At 55.2% G+C, this 20,997-nt stretch overlaps 1 protein-coding gene across 1 annotated transcript in view; it reads left to right on the top strand.

Moving 5' to 3' along the window:
- The window catches only part of CACNA1S (calcium voltage-gated channel subunit alpha1 S), a 37,016-nt gene that overhangs the window by 14,878 nt on the left and 1,141 nt on the right, over nucleotides 1-20,997 (top strand). The window contains exons 11-42 of the mRNA XM_083878591.1: nucleotides 697-922; nucleotides 1,452-1,659; nucleotides 1,952-2,072; nucleotides 3,028-3,142; nucleotides 3,270-3,363; nucleotides 4,082-4,151; nucleotides 4,311-4,443; nucleotides 4,706-4,835; nucleotides 5,542-5,601; nucleotides 6,214-6,320; nucleotides 6,681-6,768; nucleotides 7,547-7,654; nucleotides 8,457-8,509; nucleotides 8,774-8,920; nucleotides 9,180-9,381; nucleotides 10,033-10,191; nucleotides 10,495-10,605; nucleotides 11,052-11,135; nucleotides 11,623-11,679; nucleotides 12,386-12,514; nucleotides 13,120-13,185; nucleotides 13,734-13,825; nucleotides 14,490-14,649; nucleotides 15,050-15,177; nucleotides 15,643-15,739; nucleotides 16,839-16,941; nucleotides 17,661-17,762; nucleotides 17,872-17,996; nucleotides 18,666-18,794; nucleotides 19,424-19,623; nucleotides 20,261-20,325; nucleotides 20,721-20,815. Coding sequence (XP_083734717.1) covers nucleotides 697-922; nucleotides 1,452-1,659; nucleotides 1,952-2,072; nucleotides 3,028-3,142; nucleotides 3,270-3,363; nucleotides 4,082-4,151; nucleotides 4,311-4,443; nucleotides 4,706-4,835; nucleotides 5,542-5,601; nucleotides 6,214-6,320; nucleotides 6,681-6,768; nucleotides 7,547-7,654; nucleotides 8,457-8,509; nucleotides 8,774-8,920; nucleotides 9,180-9,381; nucleotides 10,033-10,191; nucleotides 10,495-10,605; nucleotides 11,052-11,135; nucleotides 11,623-11,679; nucleotides 12,386-12,514; nucleotides 13,120-13,185; nucleotides 13,734-13,825; nucleotides 14,490-14,649; nucleotides 15,050-15,177; nucleotides 15,643-15,739; nucleotides 16,839-16,941; nucleotides 17,661-17,762; nucleotides 17,872-17,996; nucleotides 18,666-18,794; nucleotides 19,424-19,623; nucleotides 20,261-20,325; nucleotides 20,721-20,815 — 3,764 coding nt within the window. The remainder of the gene's footprint in view (nucleotides 1-696; nucleotides 923-1,451; nucleotides 1,660-1,951; nucleotides 2,073-3,027; nucleotides 3,143-3,269; nucleotides 3,364-4,081; nucleotides 4,152-4,310; nucleotides 4,444-4,705; nucleotides 4,836-5,541; nucleotides 5,602-6,213; nucleotides 6,321-6,680; nucleotides 6,769-7,546; nucleotides 7,655-8,456; nucleotides 8,510-8,773; nucleotides 8,921-9,179; nucleotides 9,382-10,032; nucleotides 10,192-10,494; nucleotides 10,606-11,051; nucleotides 11,136-11,622; nucleotides 11,680-12,385; nucleotides 12,515-13,119; nucleotides 13,186-13,733; nucleotides 13,826-14,489; nucleotides 14,650-15,049; nucleotides 15,178-15,642; nucleotides 15,740-16,838; nucleotides 16,942-17,660; nucleotides 17,763-17,871; nucleotides 17,997-18,665; nucleotides 18,795-19,423; nucleotides 19,624-20,260; nucleotides 20,326-20,720; nucleotides 20,816-20,997) is intronic.

Genomic DNA, 20,997 nt, shown 5'->3' with positions numbered 1-20,997 from the left:
AGCTCAGCCCCACTCACACACCCACACACACCCAGAGGCACATGGAATACAGGTGTGCACACACACACAGCTCAGCCCCACACACACTCAGCTCACACCCAGAGGCATAGGGAGCACAGGTGTGCACACACATCTCCAGCTCACACCCAGAGGAATGTGGAACACAGGTATGCACACACAGAGCTCATCCCCATGCACACACCCACACACACCCAGAGGCACATGGAGCACAGGTATGCACACATCCCCAGCTCACACCCAAAGGCACATGGAGCACAGGTGTGCACACACATCCCCAGCTCACACCCAAAGGCACAGGGAGCACAGGTATGCACACACACCCAGCTCACACCCAGAGACACAGGGAGCACAGGTATGCACACACATCCCCAGCTCACACCCAAAGGCACATGAAGCACAGGTGTGCACACACACCCAGCTCTGCCCCATGTACCCACCCTGCATGGACTCATGTGCACTGTACAGATGTGTGCTCACATAGACACTGTACAGATGTGTGCTCACATACACAAACATGCAGCTGCACATCACCCTCTCATCTTCCTCCCCTTGTGGTCCCCAAAAACCAGCATCTCAGGGCTTGAGTTGGTGGGCCAGAGGAGGGTGAGCAGCACTGCCCTCCTTCCACGGTGGGATTGAGGTCCCTGCTCTGACAGGCTGCATCTCCCACCCCAGACAACGCCAACCGGTTGCTGCTTGCCCTCTTTGTGGCCGAGATGCTGCTGAAGATGTACGCGCTGGGGCTGCGCCAGTACTTCATGTCGCTCTTCAACCGCTTCGACTGCTTCGTGGTGTGCTCAGGGATCCTGGAGACCATCCTCGTGGAGCTGGGCACCCTGTCCCCCCTGGGCATCTCTGTGCTGCGCTGCATCCGCCTCCTCCGCATCTTCAAGATCACCAGGTTGGTGAGGGAGCTGTGTGGGCTTTGGCAGCTCGTGGTGCTCGGGCATCTCTCACAGTTCTGGGACAGCTCTCCCCTCCCTGGGTACAGCATGAGCAGAGCTGGGAGCTGCTTGGTGGGAGAACAAAGCCAAGCTGGGAGTTTGTCACCACTCCAGGAGTGAGAGTGGGACAGAGCTGAGGCCCCACTCCAGCTCTGTGTTTTAGGATGTTGTGGATGGGGCCGCTGTGGGTCAGGACTCACGGCTTTGCTTTGTGGACTCAACCCACTGGGTGTTGACTCCTCTTCCCCATCCTGCTTGCTGGTGCTCTGTGCAGGCAGCAGTGTGATCTTGCTTGTTGCTCCATGTCTGCAGCTTCTTTTCTCTCTCCTGGAGCAGTCCCAGAGCCCAGCCTGGGTCCAGAGTCCCCATTTTTGGGCTGCTGGCACATCACCTTGGTCTGTTTGTCTGGGTTCCCTGTGCCTGGTGCTGTCCACAGCCATCCCCACTCTTTCACCTCCCACATCCCTCTGTCTCTCCTCTTCCCAGGTACTGGACATCTTTGAGCAACCTGGTGGCCTCTCTGCTCAACTCAGTCCGCTCCATTGCCTCTCTGCTCCTCCTCCTCTTCCTCTTCATCATAGTTTTTGCCCTGCTGGGCATGCAGCTCTTTGGGGGCAAGTTTGATTTCGAGGACATGAAAGTGCGGCGTAGCACATTCGACAACTTTCCCCAGGCCCTCATCAGTGTCTTCCAGGTTTGGGGCTGTGAGAAGGGAATTGGGGGGCTGGATGGTGGGGCTGGGGTCTCACCTGGCTGTAGCTCTCCAGGCAGGAGTTCAGTCTCAAGGGGATGTGGGTTTGTGGGGGTGATGTGGTTTTGAGACAGGAACAGGGAAATGCAACTGGAGTCATGAGCTCAGGTTCAGGGCTGAGCAGAAAGGAGGATTTGACCACGGGGCTGGAGCCAGAAGGGTGGGATCAGTCTGTGGGGTTCTGTCATGCTCTGCTGTGGGTGCTCTTAACTCTTTATTCCTGCTCTGCTCCCAGATCCTGACCGGAGAGGACTGGAACTCAATCATGTATGATGGGATCATGGCCTACGGGGGCCCGTCCTTCCCTGGCATGCTGGTCTGCATCTACTTCATCATCCTCTTTGTTTGTGGGAACTGTATCCTCTGCCTGCAGAGCCAGGCCCAGGCCCCTGTGCATCAACTGCACAGGACTGGGGAGGGGGAAAACAGGGTCCTCCCTCAGTGTTTCAGTGCTTGCCTTGAGCTTTTAAGTTCTGAAGAGCAGTGGAATAAACCACAGGCTTCAGGGCTTGCTCTGGTGGTGGCTGAAGGCTGGGGACTGGAGGAAAGCACTTCTGGAGCAGGTTTGGATGTCTGGCAGGCAGAGATTTGACCAGAGAGGGCAGGCAGCTCAGAGCTCAGTGCTCACAAGGGATGGATGCTGGTTAGGGATCAGCAGCCAGGGTTATCACAAGGGATAACTGAGCTCCAAGAAGGTTTCCAAAGGCACCCTGGAGAACATGGATGGCTCTGGCCACATCCTCCAGACAGGAACCATCTCCATGCCCTCCAGCAGTGAGCTTTTTAGATGGTGTACCTGCTACCTATATCCCAATAAAGATCTGCTGTGGAAAAGCCACTTGGGAGGATTCAGGAACAGCACATCACACATGCCATGGATAAGCTCAGCCAGGAGAGGCAAGAAGGGCCTTTGTATGAACCAGTTCCAGTGAGGTTTAATTCAGGCACTGAAGGGAGATCAGAGATGAGGACCAGGCCATGTGCTGTGCCTAAATAGGGGTCAGGGACCAATGGTCTGAGGGCACAGGGGCAGTACAAAGGGCAAGGCAAAGGGCAGTGACCTATAGGGAAATGGGGCCGACCACCCGGGATACCACAGCCAGTGGGGAAGTGGAGAAAGGAGAAACCAGGAGAACCAGGGGCATGGAGAGAGGAGAGACCAGGACAGAGCACACTGTGCACAGCCCCATGAGGAAGAGCTTTCAGCCCAGGCAGGGAAGTCTCTATGGTCCATCCTCCCAAGGCAGGACCCTGGGAATTCCCCCAAGAGGACTGAGGCATTCCGCAGTGTCCTTAGCACTGTTGTTGCAGATATCCTCCTGAATGTTTTCCTGGCCATTGCAGTGGATAACCTGGCTGAGGCCGAGAGCCTGACCTTAGCCCAGAAGGCCAAAGCAGAGGAGCGCAAACGGCGCAAGATGTCCAGGTGGGTGCTGCCAGCCCTGCCCATGGCAGCTCCCAAACGGGCTCTTTGGGTCTAGAGGGGACACAGTGACCTTTCCCATGGCCCCTGCCCACACTTCAGCTCCTGCTCTGCCCTCCTCTCTGCTTAGAGGTTACCCAGAGAAGTCTGAAGAGGAGAAGCAGATGCTGGCAAAGAAACTGGAGCAGAAAGTAAAAGGAGAAGGGATTCCCACAACAGCCAAGGTCAGTTCTGGTGGAGGTGAGCTTTGGAGAGCTCCTGGGGATGGCTCTGGCTCCTCCTCCCACCAGCCAGGATATACAAGGGCTTGGAGCCAGCCTGGGTCTGGCCTCTTGGCCAGAATCACTCCTCACATCCACTGGGGATGGGTGCTCTGGGTGATGGGGGCTCTCTGGGGCCAGGCAGGACACGTTGCCTGGTGAAACAGCTCCATTGCTGGGGATCCTTTTTCTCCAATTCATTTCCTTGGCCACAGCCAGCTGCCAGTGGCTGAGATGGTCTGGTGCACACCAGTGTGGAGTGGAGCAAAGCAAGTTCAGCAGCATCCCAGATCTCCCTTATGTCCACACCAGCACCCCCCCTGTGCAAACCCCTCTGTTCAGCAGTGCTGACTGTGCTGAGCTCCCTCTGAGAACCATCTGGCCAGCAGCTGCTTTCCAATCCACTTTCCAGAGGTGCCCTTAGAAACTCACCCAGGAGTTGCTCCCTATCTTATTCCCTCCCCTGGCATATTTGCATGGCTCCAGGCTCTTGCCCAGCACACATTTTAATTTCCCATCCTCTTTTTAGCATCCTCTCAGCAGGTTCCAACCTGGGCCAGCACTCCATGTGCTTGGTGCTGTATGGGCCAAATGCAGTGATGCTGCTTGTCTCATGTGGCTTCCAAGGTGAGCAGGTCTGGCCAACTGGCACATCCTCCTCTCTGTCTCTCCCTTGTTTCAGTTGAAAGTGGACGAATTTGAATCCAATGTCAATGAGATCAAAGACCCCTACCCTTCTGCAGATTTCCCAGGTAAGGATGCAGTGAACTTCCACCAGCCTTGGGGTGCTGAGATCCTTCTGGCTTGCATGCCAAATCAGGGCCATGGGATCAGAAAAATTGCCCATACAGTCATATTTATTCCCTCTTTGGATGATTCTTTTCTTTTCCCTTCTCGTGGTCTCCCTACAGGTGATGATGAGGAAGATGAGCCTGAAATCCCCCTGAGTCCTCGGCCACGTCCCCTCGCAGAGCTACAGCTGAAGGAGAAGGCTGTGCCTATGCCTGAAGCCAGCTCATTCTTCATCTTCAGCCCAACCAACAAGTAGGCACTGCCCCTTCTCCCTGCATGGCCCAGGTGCCTCTGGCACCAGCTGTTCACCTCTTTGTGCCTGACAGCCAGTTCTGAAGGGAAACAGCTCATGGGGAAAAGCCTTCTGTGTGGAAGGACTGTCACAGACATCCTTCCATGCCCAGGGCCTTCCTGTCCTCAGTGTTTAACCATAACCCTCTGCCAGGCTGCCACCACCCTGTCTGATGTCCCTCTGGCCCCTTGCAGCATCCCATGGCATTTCTGTTCCTGGCAGGTTTAGGGTCCTGTGCCACAGAACCGTCAATGCCACCTGGTTCACCAACTTCATCCTGCTCTTCATCCTGCTCAGCAGCATTTCCCTGGCAGCTGAGGATCCCATCCGGGCCGAGTCCTTCCGCAACAAGGTGCCCGCAGAGATGGAGAGGTTTGAGATGGGTGGGGGAGACCTCATGGAGACTCCCAGCTCCCCAGTAAACAGGGATTTACTTGCCAGATGCTTTTCCTAAGCTGGAATTCCATCCCTGCCTTTGGGAGGGCAGAGGACTCTGGCAGGAGAGGATGGATGTGTTTTCCATTCAGGGTGCAGCCAGGACAAGTCCATGTCTCAGTTTACTTCTGGGTGAAAATATCCACCAGGCAGGGTGTGCAAGATTATTTTGGCTTAAAAGTTGGGGAAAGAGACATCCTGTGAGGCAGCAAACTGGACCTCTGGTGTGTGCAGTGCCCTCAAAAGCTGCTGGCATGAAGCCATGGGAGCCACAGCTCCTGTCCTTCAAGGTCCCAGTGGATCTGGCAGGGGCTGGGGGAATCTCACATGAGGCAGTTCCCCAGGGCATTTGGGGTTTTGGGGGATCAGAAGCTTTCAGGTGAATCAGTTGGAACTAACTCACCTGGAAAGGGAGAGCTTTGTCCCAGCTGCAGGTTGGGCCATTCACTGGAGAAAATCAGCAAAGCTGGGGGAAGTTCAGGAATCTTCTTGATACTGGGTTTGGAGACTCTGTTGGGCTAGATGGCCTCCCCAGTCCAGAGTGGAACTCCAGGATGTCTGAACACACTGAGGCTTTCCCATGTCACCCAAGTCTCATCCAGTACTGGTGTCTCTGTCCCCAGATTCTTGGATACTTTGACATCGGTTTCACCTCTGTCTTCACAGTGGAAATCGTCTTGAAGGTGAGTCCATGATCCTGTCTTGAGCACAGCACATAGTTCTGGACTGTTGTGGCCATGGACACTCACACTCTTGAGACATTCATGCCCCTGAAGGTCTCAGTGAGGAGAAGCTTCCAGCTGATCCTCTTGGGGAGTTAATTCGTGCAGTCTGGGTGGTGTGTGACCTGTCCCAGGGGCCGTGTGTCCTCTCCAGTGAGGTCAGGCAGCTCACTCAGCTGTGCTGTGACACAGGGACACATCAGCCATGGCATCAGCATTTTTTTCTGACATGCCATTAAGAAAAAGAGAGAAAGAGAAAGCAGTCACAATCTGTGGACAAAAGTCACAATCCAAGCTCCTGCCACGTGTTGTTCCACTCCAAGAGTCTTTAGTAGTCTCCCCTTTAATTTGCTGACTGACTGGGAGAGTTTTGTGTCCAGCCAGTGCTGCACAAGAGGATTTCCACCTGAAAGCAGCTTCCTGCCTGGCTGCAGAGGTCTGAGCAGGACAGGGAGGATGTGACAGGCCATGGAGCTGTGACAAATCCCTTGTGCTTTGTCCACCTTTCCCCCATGGAGGAGCCATGCCCCTGAGCCCTGCCCAACCTCTCTCCTAACTCCTTCTGCTCCCCAGATGACAACCTACGGTGCTTTCCTGCACAAAGGCTCCTTCTGCAGGAACTCCTTCAATATCCTTGACTTACTGGTGGTCGCTGTCTCCCTCATCTCCATGGGATTTGAGTAAGGACCTCCACGTGCCACAGAGTGGGGAAAGGCTGTTCAGCCTGGTGGGGCAGCTGGGGATGGTGGGTGGGGAAGGAGTTGTGTCATGTTTAGGGGACATGGACAACTGGGAGGCAGCCCCACAAATTGGTCAAGGAGGTCAAAGGACACTCCTTGAGTGTCTGTGGGTAGAAATTCAGTTTGGGTCCCCTTTCTTCAGTGTTATGTGGGGTGGTGGTTGGTGACATCTGTGTGTCTCAGCCATCCCTTGTCCCTCACTGCTGGCCCCAGCCTGCCCTCCTTGGCTGCTTGGTGGGCTCGTGCCAGCCCAGCCTGGGCAGGGGAGTGGCCCCAGCTGAGCTGTGCCTTCCTCCCCAGGTCCAGCACCATCTCTGTGGTGAAGATCCTGCGGGTGCTGAGGGTGCTGAGGCCTCTGCGAGCCATTAACAGGGCGAAGGGGCTGAAGGTAAGGGAGAGGCTGGCACAAAGTGACTGGCACAAAGGGACCTCCTCCTCCCATGGCAGTCCTACAGGAGGTTGTGTGGCAGTTCCCAATTCCCACCACCCATCTGTGGGAGGGGGCTGTCCAATCCCTCTGCTCTCAGCAGGCTCTCACTCCTCCTGGAGTGGGAGGGTGTGGGACTGTCGTGGTTTGAAAGCAAAACAAGTGAGAGGCTCCAAGTCAGAGATACAATTTAATAAGAAGAAAGGTAGAAAGGTAAAAATAAAATAAAATAAATGCAATAATACAAAAGAGCACTGACAGAGTCAGAACACACCCTGAGCAGGGTGGGGGGAGCAGTCCAGGTGAGGGGCTCTTCCTGAAGCAGTGATCCCACAGAAAGGTCTGGGAGCTCTGCTCCTCTGGGAATCCAGTGGCTCAGGGCTGCTTGTCCTGTCCCAAATCCCAGATTCTCTCCAGGTGGGAATGCTTGGCTCCTCCCCCTGGGCGGAGCATCTCCCAATGGGATGAGGAGTCGTGCAGTGGCTCCTTGATGGCCCATTAAACAGAGAGAGCTCCTGGAGGGAGTTCCCTGTGAGTCCTGGGCAAGGCATTGATGGGCCATGAGCAGAAGAGCCCAAAGGAGGGGCCTGGGAACACTAGAACACTGCCTCACTTGGTTTAACAGTTCATAAAGATGGTAATAGGATAAATACATCCTACACTACAACCCAGGACAGGGACACAGAGCAGGGGCTTGCTCCAGCTGTGCTCACATCTGCACTGTCCTTCCCCTCTGCAGCACGTGGTCCAGTGCGTGTTCGTGGCCATCAAGACTATTGGTAACATTGTGGTTGTCACCACCTTGCTGCAGTTCATGTTTGCCTGCATTGGAGTTCAGCTCTTCAAGGTGAGAGGGGTCTCAGGAGGGCCAGGAGGGACCTGCCTGAGCTCATCCTGGCCAGGCTCTCCTGGACATCACCTTGAGGATGGGGTGGGGATCAGCACAGGCTGTGCTCTCTGAGGTCTGTGAGAGGACCCCCAGAAGAGCCTGCACTGAGAGCAGGGCAGGAAGCACCAAAGCTGTCAGGTCCAGACAGCACCTGTAAAGGAGCTGACTGCCTCACCTCCCTTCGTGCCTCAGTTTCCTCTGTCTATGCCAGCAGGCACTTCTGATGATTTCCTCTGTGCTGTGATTGGGAAGGGTTTTCTTTCTCACAGATCTGCTCCTGCTCCCTGGGCCTTGGCTGCTCTAAGGCAGACCTGGCCCTGGTTGAGCTCACTTTTGTTCTAATAACTGAGCTTAAATAAACTGAGCTGATGTGGGAAGAGCTTTCAGGACACCCAGCAGACTGAGCAGACCTGTCAGCACAACTTAGCTTTTAGTTAATTCTCTGGTTACTGCTTTCTTCCCTGTTTTCCAAATTGTTCACTCCCAGATAGGGTGAGCTAGGCAGGGCTAAGCTCAGGGCTGTGGAAGGTTTGTTCCCATCACCAGGCAGTGTTTCTGTGATTGAACCAAGGTCTGCCATGGTTCTGGAAGTGCCTTGTGAACTGGGTTGTGTTGGCAGGGACAGTGGGGAGGCCAGTGGTGGTGGGAGCCCAGGGCCAGAGTCTGCATGGAGGGGGTGAGATGGGCTCTGAGGGCTGGGAAAAAGTCAAAAATTCACCAGGGCAACACCATGGCCACTTCTGGTCTCTGTTGAATGCAGGGCAAGTTCTACAGGTGCACAGACCCATCCAAGCTGACAGAGAAGGAGTGCAGGTAAGAGCTCTCTGCAGCTCCCAGGAGGGCAGTGGCCAGGGATGGGAGCTGGGGGGGATTAGGTGGGGAATGTTTGTGTTCCTGCATGGGAGTGTTGCATCCAGAAAGTGGATCTGGGGTGTTGTCCTGTTCTCCCTCTCCCTGGGGTCAGTCAGGAACGAGCACAGGGCTCTATCCCCTCCCAGGGACCAGGGAGGCCAGGCCAGTGCTGCAGCCTGGGCTGAGGGGGCCCTGCCAGTGACTTCTGTGTCCCCTCTGCCACAGGGGTCAGTTCATCAACTATGTGGACGCAGACCCCACTCAGATCGAGGTCCAGGACCGGGTCTGGCTGCACAGCGACTTCCACTTCAACGACGTCTTCTCAGCCATGATGTCCCTGTTCACCGTCTCCACCTTCGAGGGCTGGCCAGAGTGAGTCTGGGCTGAGGGAAGGTCTGTGCTGGGAGCAGGGCACTGCCTGGGGCCTTGGCCAGGGTAAAGAAAGAAGAGCTGGAGTGTTGAGAAGCAGGATCAGTCACCCTGGCTGTGGCTGTGGAACTGGCAATGGTTACACAGGCAGCCCTGTCCCACCAGTGTTGGGTGTCCCCAAAGCTCTCTGTAACCTCCAAGAGGAAACATGGTCTTCCCCACCCAATTAGGATTTCTCAATGCCTCAATTTCCCTCCTCTAGGCTGCTGTACATGGCCATTGACACTAACGCTGAGGATGCAGGCCCCATCTACAACTACCGGGTGGAGATTGCGATGTTCTTCATCATCTACATCATCCTCATTGCCTTCTTCATGATGAACATCTTCGTGGGCTTCGTCATCGTCACCTTCCAGGAGCAAGGGGAGAATGAGTACAAGAACTGTGAGCTGGACAAGAATCAGGTAATGGGGCTGCTGGAACAGGGCCAGCCCTGGATCTGGCACTGCTGGGGCTGTGGTGACACTGCTGACACAGATGAGATGAACCTGCCCCAGGTCTGTTTGCTGCTGGGGCAGGGTCAGCTGGAACCATGCCTAGCACAAAACAAGCCTGAGGGAAGGGCAGAGGGGACCAGAAACAGGGAGTGGGCCTCCCTGGACAGGTAGGGCGCCCAGAGTGAGCTGGAGCAGAGGGTTGTGCCCAGTTCTGGGTGCCCAGCAACATGGATCTACTAGAGTGAGTCTAGCAAAGGGTCACTGAGGTGGTGCAGGATCTGGAGCATCTCAGGAGGGTCTGGGAGTCAAGTCTGAGCTGGTCCTGGGGAAATGCTGGGACAAGCAGGCAGGCTCTGGGCTGGAGGGGTGAGGCCAAGGGCAGCATGGAGGCCAGAGATGGCTTTGGAAACTTTCCCATGTGGGTGCTCTGGGGCGTTTTTGCAGGAAGCACAGCGGTTCCATGGCAGTTTCATGGTACTGCTGTACCATGTGTGGTTGGGCTGGGACAGAAGGATGCTCCAGCTTGGCTCTGTGGGACTGTGCAGCGTTGCTGGTGGTGCTGAGTGTGTGCCCTGCAGTGGGATCTCACCTGTTTTCCCTCTCTCCCTCCCTCCCCAGCGGCAGTGCGTGCAGTACGCGCTCAAGGCTCGCCCGCTGCGCCGCTACATCCCCAAGAACCCCTACCAGTACCAGATCTGGTACGTGGTCACCTCCTCCTACTTCGAGTACCTCATGTTCTTCCTGATCCTGCTCAACACCATCTGCCTGGGCATGCAGGTAGAGGCACAGGTGGAGGGGTGTCTGTGGGAGGGCACAGGCTGGCTCAGCCCTGGGATCCCCAAGAGAGCCTTTGGATAGGGGATGTTTGCTTATGGTGTGATGGGTGAATTGGGACTTTTGTCCTGTCCCCAAAATGGGATGTGGGGAGCCCAGAGAAAGGGCTGCAGGGGGGGAATTTTCTTTTTTGCTGAGCCACAGGCCTGGCTGTGGGAGGGGGCTCTGCATCCAGCACACACCTCTGAGCTCACAGTGGAGCCTGGATCTGCCATCAGCTAATGGCTCCTTCTGCCTTCTCCTCAGCATTACAACCAGTCTGCAGAAATGAACCACATCTCTGACATCCTCAACGTGGCCTTCACCATCCTCTTCACCCTGGAGATGGTCCTCAAGCTCATGGCCTTTAAAGTCAAGGTGAGAGAAGGGCATGATCAGCATGGAGAGCAGGCCAGGCCAGGGGGTCCATTTATCCTGCATTTGGCATCTCTTGAGTACAAACACCCCTTGCCCAGAGAACTTCTCCTTGCAAGACCCTTAGGGAGTCCCATGTGCAGGACCTTGGAGTTTCTGGAGAGACTTGTCAGGGCTACCCTTGCCAGCCACACCCCACCCAGTCCATTTGGCCATTATTCCCATCTTCAGTGCCATATCCAGCTCCAGCCATCCTGATCCACCCTCCTCGTTTCACTGCATTGCAAGATGGGACCAAATAACCAAGCAGAGGGTGCAGAGAATCCCTTCTTCTGGGGGTCAGAGTCACTGAAGAACCTTCTGGTTCCCCTTCCTCTGGACTCCAGACTCTGTCTCCTCCCTGCCTTACACCCTTGCATGTTCACTCTTCTTTGGCTCCTCCCTGACAGGGCTACTTTGGAGACCCCTGGAATGTCTTTGATTTCCTGATAGTGATTGGCAGCATCATTGATGTCATCCTCAGCGAGATTGATGTGAGTGTCCGGGGGCTGGGGCACTGTCCCCACCCAGGGCTGCCCTGCCAGGCAGGAGTGCTGGGATGGTGTCCAGCTCTGCAGGGGGGTGGTCTCTCCTCTCCTCTCCTCTCCTCTCCTCTCCTCTCCTCTCCTCTCCTCTCCTCTCCTCTCCTGTCCCTGTCCCTGTCCCTGTCCCTGTCCCTGTCCCTGTCCCTGTCCCTGTCCCTGTCTGGGTTCCCTCAGATCCCAGGGGTGGGTGAGTCCCTCGTGGTCCCTGTGGTTCCTTGCTCACTCAGGTGCTGCCTCTGCCTATCAACACTCACATCACCTTGTCCCTGAGCCTAGGGGACAGTGGGGCTCTGCCTGCCCTTCCCTTTGTCCCTCCTCTGCTCCCCAGTTTCCACCTTACTCTTTCTTCTGTGTCTGTTTTATCTTCTTGTGTCACCACCCATTCCCCCCTGTCATTCCTGTCCCACTTCTGCTGACTCTCCTGTTCTCTCGACAGACCATCCTTGCACCCAGTGGAGGATTGTACTGCCTGGGCGGGGGCTGTGATGGCACAGTAAATATCAGCTGCATGTGCCTGCCGTGCCTCCCTCACTGCCTGGGGTGTGTTTGCATGTGCCCTGCATGTCACTGGGGCACTCCACACCCAGCTGAGCTCTCTGGGGTTAGCTCTGCCCTCGCTGAGAGGGATTTGGGGGGACACACCACACACACCTGGCTGTTCACCCCTTCTGGGGATACCCACAGAGAGAAAACCCATCACTGCATGGCCAGGTGACATGGGCAGCACCCAGCAGAGACACTTCTCTGCAGTCCCTCCTTTGGTTAAAATCCTGCTGTGACACTCTCAAAACAGCCCTTCTCTGCTTAAACTGTTGTCATTAGCCCTTGTTGTGCCTGGTGCCCACCCTACACCTCACCCTACAAACGCCCTGGTGGGACTAAGCCTGTCTGTGACCCTCACAGCTGTCCCAGTGCATGTGGCAGCATTCCTGCCTTCCTGCATTATCTCAGTGTCAGAAGTGTGAGCATGGAGGCCTTGGGAGATGAGATCCCTGGGAAGGCTGGGGGGAGAAGTGCCAGGGGGAAAAGTGCCAGCACATCTTTGCAGTCTGACCCTGTGTGCAGGCAAAGGCACCATGTCTGGTGCCTGGGGCTGGGATCTCGTTACCCTTCCCCACACCAGGACCTGGACCTCCCTGCCTTGAAATCTTGGAGGTTTCAGCACTCTGTGTCCTCCAGCTGTTGTGCTCTGCCTGCAGGACCCTGATGACAACTCCCGTGTCTCCATCACCTTTTTCCGGCTGTTCCGGGTGATGCGCCTGGTGAAGCTGCTGAGCAGGGGTGAAGGTGTCAGGACCCTCCTGTGGACCTTCATCAAGTCCTTTCAGGTGTGTCAGGAGCAGTGCTCCCCTCCCAAAGACACACACACACATCCCCAGGGCTGGCAGCAGTGGCTGATTCTCAGGCTGGCAGCATGAGCAGCAGAGGAGAAAGCTCTGGTGCTGGCAGGCTGCTGACCTCAGGTTGGGCTGGGGGCTTGTGGTGTGTAGAACATTCCCCATGTGGGTGGGAAGGTGTGTGGGACTCCCTGGCTGACAGCACTGAGGGTCAGAGCTGGGCCAGGTGCTGGCAGTACCTGCCCAGGCCTGTTTGTCCTGGTTGTGGTTGGCTGGATCTGCACCAGGTGGGTTCCTCAGGGTGTGCTGAGCATCAGCTCACAGCCCTGAGCTGGGCAGTTCCTTCTGGGCAGCCCTGGGGTGTGCTGAGCCTCTGTCCCAGAGCTCCCATGGGGGCTGACATCAGCCTCCCATGTATGAGAACCACAGAGAAGGGGCCAGCAGGAGGGTGGTGACAGGGACAGTTGAACTGTCCCCTCCCCAGCTGTCCCCTCCTCATGCAGGTACCAGTCACCAGGGTCCCCCTGCAGCAGCTCCAGAGCTGATGCCCCATCCCTGGGTTGTGTCTCACCCAAATCATGGTCCTTTTGTCACAGGCTCTGCCATACGTGGCCCTGCTGATTGTGATGCTTTTCTTCATCTATGCTGTGATTGGGATGCAGGTGAGGGGCACAGGGGCAGGAGGGTGGGAACTGGTCTTCACCAGATGCCCTGAGCCTGATGGCACCTGGGGAGGTGGGACAGGGAGGGACTGGTTCCTCTGTTAGACCCTCTCTGGGACTTTGCACACGATGGGACCTGTTCACCCTGGTCTGAAAGGATGTTTCCCACCCCAGCAGCCTCCCATCCCTGGGCTTCAGCCAGGGCAGCTGAGGCAGGTGGGAAAAAACACTTTGGGAGCCAATGGCACAACCTAGACACACACTAGATACACGATCTAGATACACCACTGCTTGTGCTGGTTCAGGACACTTTATCTCCCTGGCCCAGATGAAGGGCAGTTGTAGTCAGAGGTGTTTTTAGCACTGGCAGGAAAGTCCAAGTACCTTCTAAGCCCCAGAGCACCCACACCCCAATCTTAATCTCTTTTGGGGATGCCCAAAGCCAAATAAAAAAGAAGAAGTGGATCTCAGGCACCAGAGGTGCTCTGGAGGGTGGTTGGTGCCAAAGAAAGGATGGCACACTGGTGACCTCCCACTGTGATTTACAGATGTTTGGGAAGATTGCCATGGTGGACGGGACCCAGATCAACCGAAACAACAATTTCCAGACCTTTCCCCAGGCTGTGCTGCTGCTCTTCAGGTCAGTCCTGTCCTGTCCTGGCTCTGGGCCTGTGGGAATGCCCAACTTGGAGTGAGGGAGGACCAACATTTCAGGGACTGATTTCTTTTTGGCCCCACAGAAAGATTTCCTGCAGCAGTGGGAGCATTTCAGGAGAGGCTGTGGGTTTACTTGCTGTGGCTGGGCTGTCAGAGAAAGGGGCATTTTGGGGTTGCTATTCTGAATATTTCCTTCCCAGACTGGATTTTAATTTGTGATTTGTGAGGAAACTCATGGGAAGCAGGAGCTCAGCCCAAGGCATTCCTTGACAATTTCTGAAGCTTTCAGTGGCTCTACAGCAGCAAGCCCAGAATCCTGACTGCTCATTCCCAGCAGTTTCCCATTCCCCTGTGGGCTGGACTGGCCTCAGCCCTCCCTGCATGCCCAACTCCTGTCCAGAGCAGACAGGGACCAGCTCCTGTCCCCTTTTCCCAGGTGTGCCACGGGTGTTTTTAGCACTGGCAGGAAAGTCCAAGTAGCTTCTAAGCCCCAGAGCACCCACACCCCAATCTTAATCTCTTTTGGGGATGCCCAAAGCCAAATAAACAAGAAGTGGATCTCAGGCACCAGAGGTGCTCTGGAGGGTGATTGATGCATGCCCAGCTCCTGTCCAGAACAGGAACCAGCTCCTGTCCCCTTTTCCCAGGTGTGCCACAGGTGAGGCGTGGCAGGAGATCCTGCTGGACTGCAGCTACGGCCGGCGCTGCGACCCCGAGTCCGACTATGCTGAGGGAGAGGAGTACACCTGTGGCACTGGCTTTGCCTACTTCTATTTCATCAGTTTCTACATGCTCTGTGCCTTCCTGGTATGCTGGTTCCCTTTGGCACCCCTGTCCTGCCTGGGCGGCCACGGTGTTGTTAGTGGTGTGTGTCCTGGGGTGATCCCACAGCATCTCCCCCAGCCCTGCTCTAAACTGACCCTGCACTCTGGGGGACCCAGGATCCCCTTTTAGGTTCATCCCACAGCCTCTGTGTGCTGCCCTCCAGATGTGTTTGTGTTGGCCTTGGCAAGGGTGGAGAGGGACAAGATGCTGATGTGTTTTCCCTTTCATATGACCTGCCTGAGCAGGAGGTTCCTCTCTGCATGGGACAACCCTCACTCCTCATCCTCTGAGTCCAGGAGATCCCAAGCCCCTCCTGCTCCAGAACACATCTGCCCATGTTTTTGTGTCTTTCCCCTGACTGGCTCCAATCCTCTGCCCTCAGATCATTAACCTCTTCGTGGCTGTCATCATGGACAATTTTGACTACCTGACACGGGACTGGTCCATCCTGGGGCCCCACCACCTGGATGAGTTCAAGAGGATCTGGGCTGAGTACGACCCTGAGGCCAAGTGAGTAAGGGGGACAAATTCCCATATTTCACATTTCAATTCCCATTCCCATATTCTGTTTTGAGAATGAGAAGTTCCCTTAACACAACAATCTATTCTGAGGGTGAAAAATAAGAGCATCTGTAATAACAAAGGATTTGTCCCATGTGAATCAGTAAAGAAAATGTGTAAACAATTCAAGAATACATAGATTTGATTGACAAGTAAAATACCTTTTACTAACCAATAAAATAATTAACAAGAAAGTGATTATTAACCAATTAGGAGTTGCCCTCAAAGTGTGTAATAGCTGTATAAAAGACACCATGTGGCTATGATAAAAATAGGTGTGGACTTGCCAGAGTTGATCCAGGTCTGATAAAAACCATCAGGATTTTTGGGAGCACAAGACTTTCAGTTCCCCCCCAGAGCCACTGTCCAGCAGCTCTGCTGCCTCACTCTGAGCTGATGTATTTCCCTCTGCAGGGGCAGAATCAAACATTTGGATGTGGTGACTCTGCTGAGGCGTATCAACCCTCCCCTGGGCTTTGGGAAGTTCTGCCCACACCGTGTGGCTTGTAAGGTAAGAGCCAAGAGGGTGACAAGGTGTGTGAGCACAGGGACACCTTCCCCAGGCTGTCACTGTGTCCTCCCAGCAGGCTGGGAGTGACAGCCCAACCAGCTTCCACTGCCATGGCTTATATGCTGGAAAAACTCTTTTTTCTGACCCAGAGATGGGGCTCCTGAGAGGGGTTTTAAAGGTTTTTATTCTATTTTCAGTCTCATGAGTAGGGTGAGAGTGTACAGATGTTACAATTCACACCATCACAATCAGAAGCCAAACTATTTCCTGACAGGAGGCTGAAGCCAGGTGGGAGTGAGTCTGGTCTCTCATGTCAGAAGTGACAGTACAAGAGGAAACAATCTCAAGTAGCACAATGAGAGATTTAGGATGGATATTAGGGAAATTTTTTGCACAGAAAGATTGACAGGTTGTCCAGGGCAGTCATGGGTTCCACCCTGGAAGGATTTAAAAGCCATGTGGATGTGGTGCTTGTTGTACATGGGTTTTCTGGTGGCCTTGGCAGTGCTGGGGAAAGGTTAGACCTGATGATCTTACACATCTTTTCTGACCTGTGGATGCTATTTCATGACACACAGAGGACAACAGGCAGCACCAGGTCAGACATGGAAAACTTCTTTATTTTCTGACTTCACCAACTTATATACACTTTGTACAAAAGCCAAAGATTGGCTAAAAAAGGTTAACACTTCGTGAGCCTCGTTGGTTACTATTACCATTAATCACGTTCTCCTCCCAGAGGAGAACTATGCAAACACACGGATAAATTCCAAAAATACATATAGTTTACATGAAGCTGCGTGAAAATCATGTTGCAAAGATTCAACAAGCAAAAATTTCAAAGCAACACTGACCCAAATAATTCTGTGATTCCATGATTTTCTCCCATGGCAGGGTAGATTATTTCCCTTAGCTCTGCCCATCCCTTGCTGTGGCTCAGCTGGCTGGGACCAGGGTTGTCACTACCTCTGGCAATTGTGATACCAGGAGTGATGCAGGTCTGGGCAGGGCTGGGAGGGTTCCAGGTGGCCAGGGCAGGGTCTGGGGGCTGCCAGCCTGCTCTGTCACCTGGGCTCACAGGTGCTGCTTTGCTGTGCAGCGCCTGGTGTGCATGAACATGCCCCTGAACAGCGACGGCACCGTCACCTTCAACGCCACCCTCTTTGCCCTGGTGAGGACAGCCCTCAAGATCAAGACAGAAGGTGAGCAGAGATCTTGTCTGCCTGTACAACCCGAGAGGGGACTTTCCTTGTGGTGCTGGATGTGGGTTACACACCATTCCCCCCCTGGCCAGGAATCTCAGGGCTCTTGTCTATGGGATCAGATCCTGTGGGCAGCTCTTATTCCCCATCTCTTTTCACCAGAGCCCCTAAATGCCTGCATGGCACTGCTCAGCTCAGCCTGGAGGATGTTATGAGCTGATGGCCCACGTGTTGCAGCCCTGAGGAGTGAAGCAGTGCCACCATTGCCACCCTGAACAGCTTAGGAGTGGGGCTGGTCCAGCTCCCATCCTTTGAATTTAGCTGTGCTGAGCTAAATTTTAGTTTGCTGAGCTTTGCTGTGGGAAGGTGTTCCACCAGTTCGTTTCTGTGTCTGTGCTGTGAGCAGCTCTGGGCTGTGGCAGGAGCTGAGGCCAGGCAGTGCTGGGTTCCTGGGATCAGTGGGAGAAACACAGGAGATCCTGGAGATAGACCAGGATTTCAGGAATCCTGTGGCAGCACCAAAGGGTATGTCAAAATCTGTAAAATATTCTGTCTAAAATCAAAGCCTCACTGTTACTAAGCTCATTTTTGTTGGGTGGGGAGACAGAGAGGAGCTGTCCCACCCTCCAGGAGATTGTCCAGGTGTTCACACGCTTTATCTTCACTCCTGTTCACATCCCTGGGGATGAACTGCTCTGTCCTGCTGGCTTTCCTCACAGGTAATTTTGAACAGGCCAACGAGGAGCTCAGAGCTATCATCAAAAAAATCTGGAAACGAACGAGTATGAAACTTTTGGACCAGGTGATCCCACCTATTGGAGGTATGGCACTTCCCAGAGGGACAGAGCAGCTCCTGCTCAGGGTCTCACTGCTCCAGCCCCTTGGGATCTTGCAACAAGCAAAATCATCACGTTGGTTTCCTCCCTCCAGATGATGAGGTGACAGTGGGCAAATTCTACGCCACTTTCTTGATCCAAGAACATTTCAGGAAGTTCATGAAGCGCCAGGAGGAGTATTACGGGTACCGGCCCAAGAAAAACACTGTGGAGATCCAGGTGGGTGTGTGGGGGCTGCTGGACGGGAGATTCTGGAGGCAGGCAGGGGGTTCTGCAGGTCAGGGAAGAGGAGAAAAGAAGAAGCCTGGGGAAGTTCAAGGTGACTCAGAGAGCTGCAGGAACCCCTGTGCCTCAGACCTCTAGGAATGAGGTGCCCCAAATAAACCAACACTGAACTGGCCAGGAGTCCCCAGCTCTGAGTGTGACCTTGGTGCAGGTGATTCAGAAAGCAAAGCAGGGTTTTAACTCTCTGCTCCACTCTGACTCCAGTTGTAGAGAGGATTTGGCAGGATCTGGTGCCTCACCAGGTAGTTTTAAGACCTGGAAACTCCCACCACAGACCTTTGTCTGTGCCAAATGCTGCTGATCCAAGCCCTTACCCACCTGGTCAGATCAGGGACAGAGGCCCAGCCTGCCCTTGGCTGTCACCAGCCCAAACCTCCATCGGGCTGCCCCTGGCATTCCCTTTTGTGGGACAGCTGTGGGACAGCAGGAGCCCAGGGGCAGAGTCACCAGGCACAGAGGCAGCTGCAGGCTGTGTCCCATGGCCTGTCCTTGGCAGGACACCTGGCAGGGGGAATGTGCCTCATCATGTTTCCCTCTCCAAAAAACCAAGGTGAGGGGTGGTGGGGCACAGCCACATCAGCCTTGCCCTCCTGTCCCCTCCAGGCTGGGCTGAGGAGCATTGAAGAAGAAGCTGCTCCTGAAATCCATCGGGCCATTTCTGGGGACTTGACTGCAGAGGAGGAGCTGGAAAGAGCCATGGTGGAGGCTGCCATGGAGGAAGGGATATACAGGGTGAGTTCAGCCCTCAGGGCACAGCACAGTCTGGTGGTCCCACCCAGCCCTGGTGTCAGAGTGGTGCTGGCACTGGGGGACTGACTGTCTGCAGGGTTTGGGCCACACGGATGATCAGCACTTCTTTCCTTTCTCTGAGCATCAGGACATCCTGGTTGTGTCATCTTGCTCTCTGCCTCAGTTTCCCCTCTGTGAAAGGACCCAGCCCATGTGCCTGGCAGGGCTGTGCTGGATATTTACCTGCTGGTTTGGAGGTTCCCACTCACACCTTCTGCCAGGCTGAGGCAGGGCAGCTGTGGTGTCACAGGAACTGATTCACTTCCCATTCCCTGGGAGTCTCAGAGACAGCCTGGGCAGCTGTGGGGGTTGCAGAGTTGCACCTCCTTCTGTGTCCAGAGGTGCCACCACCTCGGGCTGTCCCACAGAGGTGACAGCGTTTGTCACGGGCTGGCTTATCCCAGTGCTGCTGCATGGCCACCAACCCTCAGTGCCTCAGTTTCCCCACCTGGGCAGTGAGGCTTTATGGACCAAAAGAGCCTGAGCAGAGCAATCCCTGTTTCCACATGGGAATGTCCCCAGAGCAGCCTGGAGCTCCAGGCCTCCCCTGATGCCCTCCCTGTTGGTTGCAGAGGACAGGTGGGCTGTTTGGCCAGGTGGACAGCTTCATGGAGCCCAGCAGCCCCCTGCAGCCCCAGGTGGCCAGCCAAAGGCCCCTGCAGTTCACTGAGGTGGGCAGTGAGGACCTCGACTCTCCGGTGTTCCTCGATGACTTCCCCCAGGAGGCCAACACCAACATCAACAACGCCAACAGCAGCAGCTGGCTGCAGGGGTAAGGGCTGCCAGCCTGGGTGTGCAGGCAGGGAGGGCAGTGCTGGCCGTGCCCTGGGGCTGTCCCGGCACCCAGGGCTCCCATCCCATCCCATCCCATTCCCATCCCATCCCATCCCACTCCATCCCATCCCATCCCATCCCATCCCATCCCATCCCATTCTATCCCATTCCACCCCATTCCACCTCATCCCATCCCATCCCATCCCATCCCATCCCATCCCATCCCATCCCATCCCATCCCATCCCATCCCATCCCATCCCATCCCATCCCATCCCATCCCATCCCTCCTTCAGCTCAGTGCCGTGAGGATGGAGGTGGGCAGGAATCTTCCCTCCCCCTCACCTGCCAATCTCTAAGGCCAAGGCCCAGGTAGGGGCCTCCAGCACATGCCTGGGCACAGATAGAAGTGACAAAATTCATGTCACTTTAATGTCACAATTAATGACAATGTTAAGAGGATGTCCTCAGTTACTCAGCCCTGCTCCTTGGGGTCTCCACTCTGTACACCCATTCCAGTTGTCCCTGCAGGTGTGTCCCTGGGCTGGGGAAGGTGGGGATGGCTGCACCCCCAGGTGGGGCTGGGCTGGGCTCAGTGAGGGGTCCCCGGCCAGGCTGACCCCCCTGCCTTTGCCAGGGTGCAGTATGAGGACGAGGTGCTGAGGAGGACGGTACCAGCAGCGCGCAGGCGCCCAGCGTGGGGTGAGTCTGGGCTTTGTTGTTCTTCTGGGGGATTAGGACTAACCCGGGGGCCAGGGCAGGGCAGGGGAAGGGTCTGGTGCTGGTGGGTGGAAGGAGGAGATGCAGGGTCCAATAAATTGGAGGTTTGCTGAGAGCACTGAGCACAGCAGGGTCTCTCTGGAGACCATTCTCCCTCCATTGGGGTGATGAAACATGGAGACATGTTTCATGGCTGGGGGAGCACTGGCCATCCCAGGGCAACACAAGACCATGTTCATTTCCTGAAACAGGGACTTTGGATGCTGCTGAACTCCTAAATCCTTTGTTTCCCCCAGTCTAGCGAGCCCGTTCCCATCCCTGGCAGTGGTGTTTTTGCTCTTGCACCCCTCTGATGTCCCTGCCTTTTTCTCCCACAGAGCACACCCGCCCCATTCCCATGGAGAGGCTGAGCAGGAGGAGAGGAGCCCCCTCTGGGGGTCCCTCATCACCAGGGCCACTCCTCCTCCAGCAGGTAAAAGGGACAATGTGTGTCCTAAAAGGGACAATGTGTGTCCAGAGGGGACATCTAATGTGGGGGACACAGGTGAACCTCCCTCCCGTCCTGGGAAAGGCTGGGCTGGGCAGGAGCCACTCTCCAGGGCTCAGTGTGTGAATCCTGGAGCTTTTCTCTTGGATCAGCCTGGAGATGGAGCT

This window comes from Zosterops lateralis (assembly GCF_965231275.1).
Source record: "Zosterops lateralis genome assembly, chromosome: 26".
NCBI classification, from domain to species: domain Eukaryota; kingdom Metazoa; phylum Chordata; class Aves; order Passeriformes; family Zosteropidae; genus Zosterops; species Zosterops lateralis.
The sequence above is the reverse complement of the archived record's forward strand: the minus strand, read 5'-3'. Positions and strand labels throughout refer to the sequence as shown.